This window comes from Danio rerio, chromosome 5, assembly GCF_052040795.2.
Source record: "Danio rerio strain M-AB ecotype USA chromosome 5, GRCz13ab, whole genome shotgun sequence".
Lineage (NCBI taxonomy): Eukaryota > Metazoa > Chordata > Actinopteri > Cypriniformes > Danionidae > Danio > Danio rerio.
This window is the reverse complement of record NC_141025.1, coordinates 72015707-72033705: the sequence shown is the minus strand read 5'-3', so window position 1 is coordinate 72033705 and position 17999 is coordinate 72015707. Positions and strand designations below refer to the sequence as shown.

Sequence of the window (17999 nt, the reverse complement as noted above, 5' to 3'; positions counted from 1 at the left end):
ATCTCCCTCGAGCAAGAGGTGTAAAATAAAGACTGGCTTTATTGATATGAATCACATTGCAAGTACAACACAGATGCAAGCGTAACAGTTTTAGATGACGCCATCGATTTCTTCTAACTAAGACAGCTGACACACGGATCTGTCTTTGAAATACAGTCAAAGAATAATACATTATTTTCACATTGTCTTTAGATACTTTTTTTTTTTTTGCTGACAACTTTATATTTAAATAGATACACTTCTCTCCTTACAATCCATCCTACAATTAAATAGTCACTTTATAAACACAAATGTAAAAGAAACAGATCGCAAAAGAGATACAGCAAAAAATAAAGCATGGCAGGAAGAATAGCAAAACCAATCGCTAATCTAATCTCTTGTTCACATATACAATTTGTCATTTAACTGCGCAAAACAAAATAAAATCATACAATCCTTGTGCTAAAAATGGTCATGCAAATCTTTGATCTACATACAGTCACAACAAAACACAAAGGGCCTTCAACAGTCAGTGCCTTCGCTTGTTTAGCTGATGGTTTGATTGCTCTCAATACAAAGGACGAACCAAAAGATATCTTCCTTGCTCATTATTATGTAACTGAATCGTTTTCGGAAAGCTGTACAAGTATTGATAAGAACACTGCAAAAACGATTCGATTGATTAGGGAATTCGTCAGCAGTAAAAATATTTAAACATACTGGAAAAGTTGCAAGTAAAGTAAATATTACTATTGCTAGTGTACACATTTAAACATTGTATTAAAAAGAAATGCTGTGTTCGCAAAACGTTCGTAAAACATTGTCACTTGTACACATGTACACAATTCTATGAAAAAGACAAAATGATGCATGCCAGGCCAGTAGGGGGCGACGTCACTTTGCAAAGAAATACTAAGAGCCTGCAGTAAAAATTTACGTACGTTTAGATGACAAGGATGTATGAAAAATACATGTTGTCATCGCAAAATGTTTGCAAAACAATGCCCATTTAAGCAGATCAATGAAATACACTGAAAATGATGCACGCCAGTAGGTGGCGATGTCACTTTGTAAAGAAATGCTATGAGCCTGCAGTAAAAATATCTAAACATACTGGAAAAGTTGCAAATGAAGTTAGGATTACTATTTCTAGAGTACGTTTAGATGATGAAGATGTACAAAAAACAGATGTTGTCATCGCGAAATGTTCGCAAAACAATGTCTATTTTAGCAGATCAATGAAAAACTCTAAAAATGATGCATGCCGGTAGGTGGCGATGGCACTTTTAAATAAATGCTATGAGCCTGCAGTAAAAATATCTAAATATACTGGAAAAGTTGCAAATAACGTAAGTAGGACTATTTCTAGAGTATGTTTAGATGACAACGATGCATGAAAAATGGATGTTGTGTTCGTAAAATGTTCGCAAAACAATGTCCATTTACGCAGATCAATGAAAAAGACAAAAAATATGCATGCCAGGCGGGTAGGGGGCGATGTCACTTTGTATGAAAAATAGATGTCTTATTTGGAAAATGTTAGCAAAACCATGTCCATTCACGCAGATAAATGAAAAAGAATAAATAAATGATGCATGCCAGACCAGTAGGTGGCCTTTAGTATAGAAATGCTATTAGCCTTCAGTAAAAATATCTACACATACTGAAAATTTGCAAATAAAATAAGGATAACTATTTTAGAGTTCGTTTAGATGACAGCAATGTATGAAAAACCGATGTCGTGTTTGCAAAATGTTCGCAAAACCATGTTCATTTATGCAGATGAATTAAAAATGATGCAGGCCAGGTTAGTAGGTGGCGATGTCACTTAATAAAGAAATACTATGAACCTTCAGTAAAAATATCTACACATACTGGAAAAGTTGCAAATAATGTAAAGGATTACTATTTCTAGAATACGTTTAGATGACAGCGATGTATGAAAAATAGATGTTGTGTTCACAAAATGTTCGCAAAACAGTGTCAATTTAAACAGATCTATGAAAAATACTAAATGATGCATGCCAGGCCTGTAGAGGGCGATGTCAATTTGTAAAGAAATACTATTAGCCTGCAGTAAAAATATCTAATCATACTGGAAAAAAAATGAAGTAATGATTATTATTTCTATGGCACGTTAAGATGACAACAATGTATGAAAAACAGACGTTGTGATCGCAAAATGATCGCAAAACCGCAAAAGTCTATTTATGGAAATCTAAGAAAAAAACAAAATTATGTTTGCCAGGCCAATAGGTGGCGATGTTGTGTTTGTAAAATGTTAACAAAACCAAATCCATTTAATAAGATCAATAAAAAAGACTCAAAATCATACATGCCAGGCCAGTAGGGGGCGATGTCACTGTAAAGAAATACTATGAGCCTGCAGTAAAAATATGTCAACATACTGGAAAAGTTACAAATAAAGTAAGGATTACTATTTCTAGAGTACTTTAAGATGACGAGGATGTTCGAAAAACTGATATCTCGTTCACAAAATGTTATGCAATGCAAAACAATGCCTATTTATGCAAATCTCTAAAAAAGGCAAAATGACGCATGACAGGCCAGTAGGGGGCGATGCCATTTTGTAAAGAAAGGTATTAGCCAAATCTGTTGTTTCGATTGTCAAATACTTTTGCATGCCTAGACTGAATGAATTTCCATTTTTGTATTTCACACAGAGAAAATATTGCTATTGTTTACATAAAACTCGAAAACGGGTTTTCAAAAAACTTGCGTTTTCATGTCCTCAAAACGATATGTTGTGTAATTTGATGACCAAAATGCACTGACTGACCAATAATCATTTTTATTTGTAAATTTTATAATCGGATACCGGTTTTGTAAAATTGGAATCACTGATAAGTTGAACATTTGAGAACGCACGTCACGTTTAGTCAAAAATAAACAATAGTTATGATAACTTTGCTGGTTAATTTCACACATGAAAAAATACTATAGAAATTTATAGAAATTCCGCTGTATGAAATATATGCCGAAAATAGATGGTGGTTCTTTCCGCTGTTGCGACCTGAAGCTGAAGGAAAATGAATGAATGAATGAATACTGTTTATATTAAAGTGTTTACAACCCTTTATTAATTAATGCTACAGCATGCAAAGTATTAACTGTGGTGAACGAAAAAAAATTGCAATAAATACTGTAGTATACTTTATTTTAACTATGGTAGAATTCATATAGTTGTAGAAAACTATGTACAGCATTGGGTAATTTGTACTTTACTAAAGTAATTTACTATAGTATGGTTCAAAAACACTAGTATTTACTATAAATTACTATAGTATTTTTTAGTTTCTTACTTCCAAATAAACAGCTTTCCCATTGTTACCAGTTTGTCCAGTAGCTCGCCATGTATGTTGGCAGACTTGAGACGCAGAGAGGAGTTAACCATGACGATGGGGTTGACCATGATGACAACACTATCGGTTGGGTTTAGGAAAGGAGGAGTGTTTGTCAGTCAGTCAGTCAGTCTGTCAGTCAACAGCGGCCTCTGGTGGATTTATTTAAGAACATCAGGTGCTAATGGCATTCACAAGAGAAATTTGAGATCTGAAAAAGCATAAACAGCGGCCTCTTGTGGATTCACCAAAATAAAAACTGCAAAAAAACGTACCTCCTGAGATACATTTGGCGCTCTCCAGTATGTATATAGCGGTAAGTTTTCAGAATGAGCCTGGGTTGTTGTTTTTAGAAGAGATCTGTCAGAAATATATAAAAAAGTGCTTAAAATAAGATACAAGATCTTCTCAAATAAACCGATACTGTTTTACAACATTTCTACTATGCAATGTGACTAAAACACTAATAACCGAAACGTTTTTGCAGTGAGGAATTCAAACAGAATCATCTAAGGAAAGCTTAAAAAAAGACAAGAAAAAAGACCTTGTTGGCAGCTATTCGTAACGTTGCCTCGAACTATTACTTTTGATACATTTGTACGTCTTCTTTTATTGAACAATCAATCAGGCATTACTCTATTTTCCGGTAATAAACTCCATCGATGCTACCTCGGACGGATAGAGAAAGTCACTTTAGAGTTCCTCCGAGCGAATGACGTGGAACAAGGTGACGTTATACAGCACCTGATGTCCGTTATTCCACGCGTAAAGAGCTCTGTCCCGTGGGTTGTAATCCAGCATGGAGATATGCGAGTACTTGTTCTGTAACGGGATGTCGATGTATTCGTAAGTGGAGGAGTTGGTGTGGAATGCGTAGTAGACTTTTGTCCCTCCTGAGTAGCCGTTGGTGACATAAAGCGTCCCGCAGATCATAAAAGCCTCACCCGCGCTCCTCTTTGGGTGGTTGGTGGTGTAGCTTTTGACGATTTGCAGGGTGGCCGGGTTGAGTTTGCTGATCACAATGTTCCCTGCGTTTTGATTGGTGGCGTAAATGGCCCAAAGCCCACCTTCGTCCACCATGAGGTCGATGTCGGAGTGGCCGCCCCAGGAATAGTGGTATCGGTTGTTGAATCCAGCGTAATCCAGCTGGCCAGATTTGCTGATGGTGGCGGTCTTGAAGTCGAATTTGATGATAGTGTTGCTTTGGAACTTGTTGAAGTAGATGGAGCCGTTGTAGACCACCTGTCCCGTGCCCGACCAGGGGTGAGGAAGCCGGTGTGAGGTGAAGTTGTCGGAATACATGAAGTCGGCCATGGACTTGTATTCGCGGACGAAGCGATTGTTGTGGTAGCCGTCCATGTACCACACCTGGTGGAGAAGAAATGAACGAGCGTGAGGGTTGGATCAAACATTTTACAACACAAATGGAAAGGGAATGATTGTTACAAGAGATGATTTTCATCATAGGTGCCTATTAAAATATACAGTGCATCCGGAAAGTATTGACAGCGCTTCACTTTTTCCATATTTTTTATGTTACAGCCTTATTCCAAAAATGGATTAAATTCATTTATTTCTCAAAATTCTACACACAATACCCCATAATGACAATGTAAAAAATAGTTTTTGAAACTGTTGCAAATTTATTAAAACTAAAAGACCTGAAGAATCACATGTATATAAGTATTCACTACCTTTGGCATGAAGCTCTAAATTGAGCTCAGGTACAATCTGTTTCCACTGATCCATTTGAGATGTTTCAGCACCTTAACTTGAGTTCACCTGTGGAAAATTCAGTAGATGGGACATGATTTGAAAAGGCATACACCTGTCTATATAAGGTCCCAGGGTTGACAGTGCATGTCAAAGCACAAACCAAGCATGAAGACAAACGAATTGTCTGTAGAATTCCAAGACAGGATTGACTTGAGGTACAAGGCTGGAGAAGGTTACAGAAAAATGTCTGCTGCTCTGAAAGTTTCAATAAGCACAGTGGCCTCAGTCATCCATAAGTGGAAGATGTTTGGAACCACCAGGACTCTTCCTAGAGTTGGCCGGCCATCTAAGCTGAGTGATCGGGGGAGAAGGGCCTTAGTCAGGGAGGTGATCAATAACCCGATGGTCACTCTGTCTGAGCTCCAGCGTTCTTCTGTGGAGAGAGGAGAACCTTACAGAAGGACAATCATCTGTGCAGCAATCCACCAATCAGGCCTGTATAGTAGAGTGGCCAGACAGAAGCCTCTCCCCACTTGGAATTTGCCAAAAGGCACCTGAAGGACTCTCAGACCATAAGAAACAAAATTCTCTGATCTGATGAGACTAAAATTGAACTCTTTGGAGTGAATGCCAGGCATTACATTTGGAGAAAACCAGGCATTGCTCATCACCAGGCTAATATCATCCCTACAGTGAAGCATGGTGGTGGCAGCATCATGCTGTGAGGATGTTTTTCAGCAGCAGGAACTGAAAAAAGACTAGTCAGGATGGAGGGGAAGATGAATGCAGCGTTGTACAGAGACATCCTGAATGAAAACCGGCTTTAGACTGCTTTTGACTTCAGACTGGGGCGACGGCTCATCTTCCAGCAGGACAATGACCCAAAACACACTGCCAAAATATCATTGGAGAGGCTTCACAACAACTCGGTGAATGTCCTTGAGTGGCCCAGCCAGAGCCCAGACCTAAATCGTATTGAACATCTGAAAATGGCTGTACACTGTTAATTCCCATCCAACCTGATAGAGCTTGAGAGGTACTGCAAAGAGTAATGGGCAAAAATTCCCAAAGACAGGTGTGCCAAGCTTGTGGCATCATTTTCAAAAAGACGTAAGGCTGTAATTGCTGCCAAAGATACATCAACAAAGTGTTAAACAAAGGTTGTGAATACTGATGTACATGTGATTTTTCAGGATTTTTATTTTTAATAAATTTTCAACAATTTCAAAAACTCTTTTTTCACACTGTCAATTTTGTGTGGAATTTTGAGAAATAAATTAATTTAATCCATTTTGGAAAAAGGCTGTAACATAAAAAATGTGGAAAAAGTGAAGCGCTATGAATACTTTCCAGATACACTGTAGACACATAAAATATCACGCAATTGCCAAAAACGCAATCACATTTATAAACCAATATTTCATGATATTTATTACATAATGCTGAAGAGTATAATTAAAAACACAACTTTTAATTATTCAACTTTTAATAACTTTTAATTATATATTTATTTTTTAATAACAAGTAAAGTGTTCACTCATACAGTTTCATTAGAATTATTAGCCCCCTGTATATATTTTCCCCCAATTTCTGTTTAACGGAGAGAAGAGTTTTTCAACACAGTTCTAAACATTCCTTTTGTCTTTGCCATGATGACAGTAAATAATATTTAATAGTAATATTACTAATATAAGATACTAGTAATCAGCTTAAAGTGATATTTACAAGTCATTGTATATTGATAGTTTGTTCTGTGGACAATCAAAACAAATATTGCTTAAGAGGGCTAATAATATTGACCTTACAAAGTTTTTTTTTTACAAAATAAAAAGCTGCTTTTATTCTAGCCAGAATAAAACAAATAAGACTTTCTCCAGAAGAGAAAATATTATAGGAAATACTGTGAAAAATTCTTTGCTCTGTTAAATATAATTTGGGAAAATTTTAAAAAAGAAAAAAAAAATCCACAGGAGAGCGAATAATTCTGACTTAGAGTTGTGAGGAATACATGTGCCACATGCATTTTTCTTCCTCTCAAACACTTTGATTTATCATTGATCCCTTCAGAATCAAGCTCAGCATGCAGTCTACATCTCTGGCACTGATGTATAACATTCCTTCTTTTACATCTGCCTATATTATATCATCTCCCTGTTGTGAATCTGCTTTCAAGCATTCAACCCTTTAAAACAAGCCTGCTTCAGAACTGTCTGACCCTTTTAAGTGTATATTCACTGACGAAATATATGGAGGGCTTCACGCAAGGGCAACTCTCTGACCCCTCATCAATCATTTAAGGCTCAGACAGAACTGCAGGCCAGATGCCTTTCAGTTTCTGAGCTTTTCTGCTGGATCGATCCATCTCAACGGGCCTAAAAAAAACTCCACGACTTCACCTTCAGCCATCCTCTTTGAAGTCGTTGCATTAATATATGATGGGATCATGGATTAGTTGTCAAGCAAACTTACTTGCTGCTGACATCTAACCAAGATGGATGTGTTAGATTTGTTGGAGAAATTGGAGAAAGACAGAAAGCTTGTACAAGGCAGGGAACTCAAATTGACTTACAAGATCTTTGTTTTTTTTTAGCACAGAATGCTAAAGCAAGTGTGAAAACGGAGTAGCGATACAATGGGAAATACTAAAACATCATTCAGATCTTACCAGGAGAAAGGCTTTTCTGCCAGACTAATGAAATCTTGCAAGATTTACACCTATCATTTGCATTTTAATGCGCAAAAGTAATTTAATAAACCGCACTCTTGGCTTGTTTACAAGAAAACACACTGCTGGGACAAAACAGCCCCAAATCGAAGGCTTAAAAGCAGAGAAAAACTCAAAACAACACTGGTTTTGATTTAAGTGAGGGATGTGAAGTGATTCAAACTCCTTTAAGCTGAAGGATTTGATAAACTCACCCTCGTATCGCCATCAGGGGCGAGCGGATCCGTCATCCACGATCCATATCTCGATCCGGATGTCTTTATGGTGATGGCGTCACTTATTCCTGTCAGCTTCCCACAGGCTAGTAATAGAAGACGAAAGAAAAATGTTACAAAAAAATGTACTCAGTATAATGTTCAATACCTTTTATAACTATTGTATTCGTAATACATGAAATATTTCGGAGAATGTTCATGCTGCTCTTTTTCATATTATTAAAGAGATTGCAGAGCGACCACAACTTTTAACAGTCCTGTGAAGTGCTTTGAAAGTTGCATTTTTATTAGATGTTTGACGTAATCTCAACTGAAACAAGAAGAGAGGGTGGGACATTGTGTAGCTCCTCCTCTTTAAAAAAACAGCCAATAGCGTTTTATTTTCTCACATGTTTTATTTTCCTCAAATGAAAAGCAAACGAAAAGAGTCTTAAAGAGGCGGGGCATGTCAGATACTACAGAGCATTTGATTGGTCATGATGAGAAACTGAAGTATGAGGTGACGTAAGTAAAACCATTGATCTTTTTAGGCGGAGGTGACAAACTACACGATTTAAATGTTTAAATCAGCTTTATATCTTCTTAAATGTTTCTTATTCTTCTAAACGTGAATGTAGTCACTGTTTTGGAGCACACTAGCTTAGTGATATCTTAAAAACTAAGAGGCTTAAACCAAAAAACACCCAGCTACATGATACAAAGTCCAAACAGCCTGTAACAAGCTGTCTGTATAAACACACACACACACACACACATAGACACAGAGCACCAGGCAAGCGACACACAGCATCACACTCTCTCTCATTCACACACACACATAGACAGCACCAAGCTGTCTCTCTCATACATACACACACACACACACACACACAAACACACGCGCACACACACACACACACACACAAACACACACACACACACACACACACACACATAGACACAGAGCACCAGGCAAGCGACACACAGCATCACACTCTCTCTCATTCACACACACACATAGACAGCACCAAGCTGTCTCTCTCATACATACACACACACACACACACACACACACACACACACATAGACAGCAACAAACAAGCTGCACACAGCATCACGCTCTCTCTCATTCACACATATACACACACATAGACACACAGACAGCACCAAGCTCTCTCTCATACACATACACACACACACACACACACACACACACACATAGACAGCAACAAACAAGCTGCACACAGCATCACGCTCTCTCTCATTCACACATATACACACACATAGACAGCACCAAGCTCTCTCTCATACACACACACACACACACACACACACACACACAGACAGCAACAAACAAACAACACACAGCATCACGCTCTCTCTCATTCACACATATACACACGCATAGACAGCACCAAGCTCTCTCTCTCATACACACACATACACATACACACACACACACACACACACACACATAGACAGCAACAAACAAGCTGCACACAGCATCAAGCTCTCTCATTTAAACACATACATACGCGTACTCGATACTGTTAGACCGCCCGCTCCCATTCAAATTTTGCGAGTTACCGACCGCTCCCGCGCTATATTCGGAAATTTATGTAATGCAGACCTCTAGTCCAAAGACAAGCGGTAAAGCTAAATTTAATAAACTAAATTGTGTAAAAGATATGCTGGATAAGTTGGCGGTTCATTCCGCTGTGGCGACCCCAGATTAATAAAGGGACTAAGCTGAAGGAAAACGAATGAATGAATGAAAAAATTGTGCGAACTACCCCTTTATTGCTGTTTAGAGCTCAGTGTTTGGGGCTGGTAAATGAGTTGTGTTGGATGGGAAAGCGCTGCAGTTTCTGTCATACACTGTGCCGTGTGTTAGGCACTCAGGCAGGAGTTTGCAGGCATCAGTGAACCTCTCATGCTCTCTGTTTTGACAGTGTCAGACAGACGCACTGGAGCATAACTTGTGTAGACGTCTGCAGTGTTGCAAGAGTCCTCATACATGAGGATGTCTGTTCTTCTCTCATTTATGCTTCTTTCTGGACCTCTTTTTCCTGTCACTTTATGTCTTTCACAGAATTGATGCTGTATCCTCCTTTTCTAGCACTTTCTCTTTCTCTCGCTCTGGCTGTGCTGTTTTTGCAGTTCACCGGGGAATAGCAACTGCTTTTATACCAATGTACATTTATAGCTGCTCCTCCGATTCCCATGGTATTTATTCCAATGCTCTGTTCTTGGCACTGAAATGTGATCATCATCATGTTGTTTTATGCAAAACCTCACCGGAGGAGCTCTGGTGAAAGACTGGTTTGTATATCTGGTGACTTCATTGACCTTGGTTAAAGGGTTAAACAAAATACCGGATTATGATTGGCCAATCATTGAATTCTGTGCTCAAAGCTTTATACTGTAAGCCAAATGGTATATCTGATAAATAAAAATGCTGGGTTATTGTAACCCAATGTTGGGTCAAACCAGAAATCCATATTGCACATATGACTTATTTTATAGGTGTGAAATCCAAACATGAGCTTGTATGGCGTATATGTAATTTGCATATATTTCCTTATATGCAAATGACATATATGACACAAGCTCATAAAAGTATATCCTATATACACAACATCTATTTTAAAAATGGCCACTTTATTAGGCACACCTTACTAGTAATGAGTTGGACCCCCTTTAGCCTTCAGATCAGTCTTAATCCTTCGTGGCACAGATTCAACAAGGCACTGGAAATCTTCCTCAGAAATTTTGGTCCATATTGTATATTTGGCTATTGACAAAATTATACCAGTGCAGCATACGACTGAGCATTAATTTTTCCTTCATCACACTTAATAAAAGCAGTAAATCCAACAAAACTCAACATAGTCAATTGTCAAGCAGTTTCCTACTCCCCCTCTCCCCCATCTCTGTTCATCTATTTTCAGCTCTACTATCAAAATAATACGATTTAGCCAGCCCATGAACAGACTGACCTCTATATGACTATTCATAATCTGCTAATATTGATCTGTACGATTCCATAATCCCTCCGAGATTGAATGCGTTGCCATTTATTCGCCCGGTTCTCTGATCCAGACGTACTGCTGCAAACAAAACCTAGACTCAAAGACACTCCATGACACATAATGTTCAGTAAGTGCCAGCCTGATTTATTGTCTCAGCACAGGTGGTCAGTCTTTACACCAGACCCCACCGCCAAATGTTAGTTCAACAGTCTGTAGCCGGCGAGGGATTGCAGTTTCATTAGCATATTTAGGAGATGATGAATTTCGTGTGGGCTGAAGGATAGCATCTACAGTTGAAGTCACAATTACACGGCCTCTTTGTAAAAATATTTCCCAAGCGATCATTAACAGAGCAAGGCTTTTTTTCTTATTTGTTTGATTTTGGCTAGAATAAATGCAGTTTTACATTTTTTAAAACCATTTTAAGGTCAATATTATGCAACTCAGGCTCATTATTGATACGTAGCCCTATATACACTTCTGGAGATCGTGAAATACGTCCCAGGAGGTACATTTTTTTTGTTTTTGTTTTCGCGAATCTACTAGAGGCTGCTGTGTAAGCTTTTTCAGATCTCAAAGTTCTTTAGCAAGTGGCATTCGTACCTGCCTGTCTCGCGTAAATCCATCAGAGACTGCTGTCGACTGACTGACCGACCGACTGATATCTCCACCCAAACTCTTCTCTAAACCCAACTGATAGTGTTTTCAAAAGCACTGATAGACCAACGCTCACCCCCTTCCCTATAAACCTAACAGACAGTGTTTTCAAAAGTAATCCAGAAAAAGAAAATCACCTGATATTAACGAGGTTTTCAGAGCTTATTACGATCTCTATTCACTTGTTCATTTTAATTTTTGCCTTTTGTTTTACCTGCTTTCTGGAAGCATTGCTTTCTTTACCAGACTCAAACCTTGTCGTCACGGTCAACTTCTCTCTGCGTCTCAAGTCCACCAACATAGATGGTGAGCTACTGGGCAAGCTCCTCATTTCAGAAGGAGATTTGCCATTAAGACCAAGTTGTGCATTACTTCAGAAGACCAGCGCGATCAGACAAAGCATCATCCAGAGGATGATAATATGTAGCACGGCCATAATTGAGGTCAGTGCCGTGATCTCGTTCCTTTTGAGTGCCCATGCGTATTAGCTCAGGCAACCTGAAAAAATGTTGATTTTGTTTTGAACATTTAGAAGCTTATGGGACAATATTGGTCTAATTGTATTGGTGATTCCAAATACTGTAAGTAATGTAATCCTAAGCTTGGCAAACAGTTTTGGAGAATTCGAGGTTTTCCCATTTAGACAGAATAATTGAGCATACTGCCCGAGAGGCGTTTTAAAAATGACCACAAAGTAAAATGACTTGCCTTAACCTCCTAGGGCTTAGTGACCACATACATGGACAGCACATTTTAGCTCTTGAGTGGCTATTTAAAATACTTTGAATGTTTTACATTTAGTTAGAGAAATACAGTGTCATCCTACAACTGTTTTGCAGCATATGGAATATCCCAAACACTATTTTTAACTGTCCATAGTAGGGAAAAATTGTTTTTACTCTCTGATAGTCAAAAATTATTCAAAAAAATTCTGTTAAATATGCAATACTAAACCGTCAGAAAAAGTATTTTATGTAAATTCGAACCAAGAGTTCACATATATGAGCATAATTTTGTTATCTAATAGTACATCATATCAAAAGATGATACTTAGGTTTTATTCTAATTAGGTTCCAATAAGCTCAAATAGCAAAGAGACAAAAAATGCATGTAAAAAACACCTTGGGACTTAAGTGGTTAAAGACACTTTGCTAATAATTAAAAATAGATTAATTTTAGGGGAAAAAATGGGTGGTTGTATTTCTAATGTTAACAGCTGTTATTTATATCAATTATTTAAAAAAAAATAAATGATAAGCTATTATTTTACATTATATATAATTATTATTATTATATACAGTAAGACACTGTATTTAGGTCAATGCATTTTGGCAAGTATTTAATAGTGAGAAAAATCTTGTTGCCTATCCAAGTTTTAGAAACAACAAATAACATCTTGACTTTTAGTTGATTTAGAATTATTTAATTAGGACAGTAAAGTCTGACTTTGCTTAGACAAGTCTTGTCACTTAACAGAAATGATGTACAATATAGATTAGAATGTAAAGTCATTGTGCAGTGAAAAAAGAATTAATATTGTGTATAATTCCCATGAGATTAGAGGACTGCATCCATACATCTCTTCAGTGACTCCAATACCTTATTGTTGAAGTCATCTGGAATGGCAAAGGAAGTGTTCTTGCAGGAGTTCATCAAGATTCTTTGGAATTCATCCTCAATGCCTCCTCCATCTTACCCCCGACATGCTCAATAATGTTCATGTCTGGTGACTGGGCTGGCCAATCCTGGAACACCTTGACCTTCTTTGCTTTCAGGAACTTTGATGTGGAGGCTGAAGTATGAGAAGGAGCGCTATCCTGCTGAAGAATTTGCCCTCTCCTGTGGTTTATAATGTAATGGGCAGCACAAATGTCTCGATACCTCAAGCTGTTGATGTTGCCATCCACTCTGTAGATCTCTTGCATGCCCCCATACTGAATGTAACCCCAAACCATGATTTTTCCTTCACCAAACTTGACTGATTTCTGTGAGAATATTGGGTTCCAATAGGTCTTCTGCAGTATTTGTGATGATTGGGATGCAGTTCAACATCAGAAAAATCGACCTTCTGCCACTTTTCCAAATGATCAACTAGAAGTTAAGAAGCTTAAACAACTGGGAGTGATGACAAGACTTTTGTCAGGTGATGTAAAGCATTATCTATATTTACACTGGTGAACAAATAATCATAGTTTTTTTGTTTGTTTGTTTTTGTTTTGTCCCCCCTCCCCTTCGTCCACTGATTTAACCCCCTTGCATAACGCAGCATTAGACATTCATGCAGCCAGGAGATTACCGTACTGGGAGCTGTAATCTTTCAATACAATCCCATGATCATATTTGGATGGCTTTCGTTATCACTGCGTGTAGCTCTAGGCTCAAGTGAAAAACTTAAGATTGCTGCTCTTTTTATTGTTAAGCACCAAAAAAGAAAAAAAAATCCAGCCCGCTGTCCTCCTTTAATCAATCAAAGTAAGACTGTGTTGCATTATGCATGAGTACTAAATCTGTTATTCGTCTGAATCTAAAATAAAACGCTACAAAAAAGAAGAAGAAGAGCATTGTTACACAGAGCTGCTGACCTATATTCCACTGTATGAACGCTTATTATGATTTCTGGCGTATTTCGCTTTTTTAAACTAAGGATTTGCCTATAAATCGGAGACTGCGTGTGCGTCCTGTCATGCTGATTTTTTTTATTTACCTGTTATGTCGCTATGAATTCATGCCGTGGCTCAGGTGGACCCGCAGGTATTTGTTATGGAGAGAAAAGCACAGCAGCTTCTCATTAGTCACGTCTGTGTCCAACATCCATATGAGATCCGTTCCTCGCTTCACAATAAGGCTACGTCTGAATCTGTGTCGAGATTAGCTATGCTGAGACGCAGCATTTCAAACAGGGGAAATGACAGGAGTGCTGTATATCTAGTGTTGTTAAAACTCGCCATGCTAATGCCTCCGAGCGGCACAGTAATAAAAGATGCTGATTGTGTTTTACTGTCAGGACTGACGTTTCTAATTGCATTTTCAAGTAAATACTGAAGTAAACACTTTTTGTGCGCTCGCACGTGTGTTTGTGTGTGTGCTTAATTATAGAAAATCGAAAGTGTGACTGGATTAATTCATTTGTTCATTTTCCTTTGGCTTAGTCTCTTTATTCATCAGTGGGCGCCACAGTGGAATAAACTGTCAATTTATCCAGCATATGTTTGACACAGCAGATGCCTTTTCAGCTGCAACCCAGTACTGGAAAACACCCATACACTCTCACATGCACACACATACACTACCCAATTTAGTTTATTCAATTCACCTATAGCGCATGGTTTTGGACTGTGGGGCAATCCGGAACACCTGGAGGAAACCCACATGAACACGGGGAGAACATGCAAACTCAACACAGAAATGCCAACTGACCCAGCCAGGACTTGTACCAGCATCCTTCTTGCTGTGAGGCAGTGTGAGCTGAGCCACTGTGCTGCCTAACATAATAGTTCTTAAAGGGATAGTTTAGCCAAAACTGACAAAAATTTTGTCATCATTTACTTGCCCTTTACTTGTATCAAACCTATTTGACTTTCTGTCTACTGTCGAACAATAGAGAATATATTTTGAAGAATGTTGGAAACCTGTATCTATTGACTTCTGTAGTGTTTGTTTTTCAGTCAATGGATTTTGAGCATTATTCAAAATGTCTTCTTTAGTGTTCGACTGAAGAAAGCAAACCTGTGTCCGCATGGGTTTATTCTGCTGTGGCGACCCCTAGATAAGGGGTCTAAATAAGGGACTAAGCTGAAGGAAAATTAAATGAATACAGAAAGCAACTCATAAAGGTTTAGAGGGAGGGTAAACAGAAAGTAAATAAATTTTTTTTTGTGCAAACTATCCTTTTGATTAGGATCTCTGGTTCCAAGAATGACTTTTGGAAAAAACTAAAAAAAAATAAAATAAAATAAAATTTAAAGATCTTTTGGAAATTCTTCGGTTTCTCTGCATTTTTGTCATTTTTATTTTGTTCTGCAAACAACTGATGACAAAAAAAAAGACATTGCTGACAAAAATTTAATTAAAGTGACATTTTTAGAGCATAAAATGACAACTGTAGTTCACACAGACTTTTCCAGGAAAATTAATGATAACTTTTATGAAAGAGATCATGTGTTAACAGCCCATTTTTAAAAATGCTAGTAACGGTATTCTGGTAATTTTACACATATCTACAGATATTACAGTGTGAAAGAGGCTATTAAATGTCAATAGATTGGTTAATAATTCAATATAAACACCCTTATTTTCATTCACAACATTTGACGTCAATGTGCAATGTCCAACCATGTTACCACTATGACGTCTATCACAACTTGAATTGGTTGCCGTATCTGATGACTAAATGTCAGTAATTGATGCCAATATGACGTTGGTTTAAGATGTTGGCTCGACTTTGGATTTTGTGTCACTTTCCTACACAATCTAAAATCAACCAAATATTAACATCTAATGATGTTACAACTTGACATTGTGTAAAGTTACCACTATGACGTCTATCAGACACTGGATTTTGGTTGCCATACCTGACAAATAAATGTCAGTATTTGAAATCAATATGATGTTAGATTTTGGGTCACTTTCCAACACAACCTTAAATCAACCAAACATCAATGTTTAATGATGTTATACAGCTTGACATTGTGTGGACGTTACCACTATGAAGTCTACGAATACATGTCAGTATTTGACATCAATATGACATTGGTTTAAGACAGGGGTGTCTAAACTCAGTCCTGGAGGGCCGGTGTCCTGCATATTTTAGTTCCAACCCTAATCAAACCTGAACCAGCTAATCAAGTTCTTTCTACGTATACCAGAAACTTACAGGCAGGTGTGTTGAAGAATGTTGGAGCTAAACTCTGCAGGACACCGGCCCTCCAGGACCGAGTTTGGACACCCGTGGTTTAAGATGTTGACTCGACCCTGGATTTTGGGTCACTTTCCAACACAACCTAAAATCTATCAAATGTCAACGTCCAATGATGTTACAGCTTGACGTTGTGTGGACATTACCACTATAATGTCTATCAGACATTGGGTTTTGGTTGCCCAACAAGATTAATAAATGTCAGTATTTAATGTCAATATGACGTTTAAGATGTTGGCTTAACGTTGGATTTTGGTCACTTTCCAACACAACCTAAAATCAACAAAATTTCAACGTCATTTGACGTCGTTCTAGGACATTAAAGAGCCCATATTATACATGAAATAGGGTCATATCTTGCTTGTAAGGGTCTCCAACAACAGTCTAATATGCATGCAAAGTCAAAAAACACTTTCATGGTCTTATAATCTGCATTTATTTTTACCTAATTATCCCAGCGACTCCTGTATGAATCGTCCAGTGATTCATTTGTTCCCAAACCCCTCCTTAGCGCGAAGCTAATCTGCGCTGATTGGACCGATGACAGTCTGTCACGATTGGTCGACTGCCTTTAGTCAGAGAATGAAATGCCCAATAGCTAATCAGCAATATGAAAGTAATCACAGTTCATACGCGCTCCATAGTGTAGGCGTGGATTTTAGCTGCCACACACACACACAAACACACACCTCTGGACGACAACGCTCCCGCTTCCGCCCGCACCCGCCAGGTTTTAGCCTGAACCCGACCGCTCCCGGCTTATATTTAGAATTTCTTGTCCCGGTGCCCGAACCGCCCCGTTTTCTGCCCGCCGCGCCCGATCCCGCTAAAGAGCGGGGGAGAACATAACCGAAAATCACCCAGCAAAACAGTCCAGAGACAGCCAGACAGAGCTCGCTCTCTCGCTCTCTCTCTCTCTCTCTCTCTCTCATACGCGCGCACTAACACATACACACAAGCGCCAAGCAGACACACAGGCAGGCAAAGCTCTGTCTCATTCGCATAGCAATATCCACGATATTGCTAGACAGCCCGCTCCCGTCCCAAATTAAACCTGTTACCGACCGCTCCCGCGATTGATTCGGAAATTTAGTGTGACAGTGTGACTTCAATCGACCGGCATGTTTGTGTGCGTGTGTTTGTGGGTGTGTGTGTGTGTCTGGGTTTCTGCGTCAGAGGGCGGGGCCTCAGGTTTGAAATCTCCCGGGTTTGCGCGTGCACGTGAATAACTTGGTTTCGTTCGTACGTCATGGCGAAACACCTAATGAATCGGTATCAAGGCGACTTGTTTGAAGCACTATGAGTCGACTCTTTTATAGATGAATCAACCGTTTTAAACACTGTACTCTTACAGATTTAAGCCTTAGCTGGATACTTCACTTCACTTAGAGCTGTGTTACACACTACATGGAGGGGAAT

At 38.5% G+C, this 17999-nt stretch overlaps 1 protein-coding gene across 3 annotated transcripts in view; it reads right to left on the bottom strand.

Moving 5' to 3' along the window:
* Positions 1 to 21: 21 nt before the first annotated feature.
* Positions 22 to 17999, bottom strand: part of olfm1a (olfactomedin 1a) — a 45481-nt gene continuing 27503 nt past the window's right edge. Inside the window, exons 5-6 of one of the 3 annotated variants that reach the window (XM_087251656.1) lie at positions 7977 to 8083; positions 22 to 4709 (exon numbers count right to left, since the gene is read on the bottom strand). In XM_087251656.1, the coding sequence (XP_087107782.1) occupies positions 4035 to 4709; positions 7977 to 8083 (782 nt within the window). In that variant the 3' untranslated portion in view covers positions 22 to 4034. 3 annotated transcript variants of the gene reach the window in all.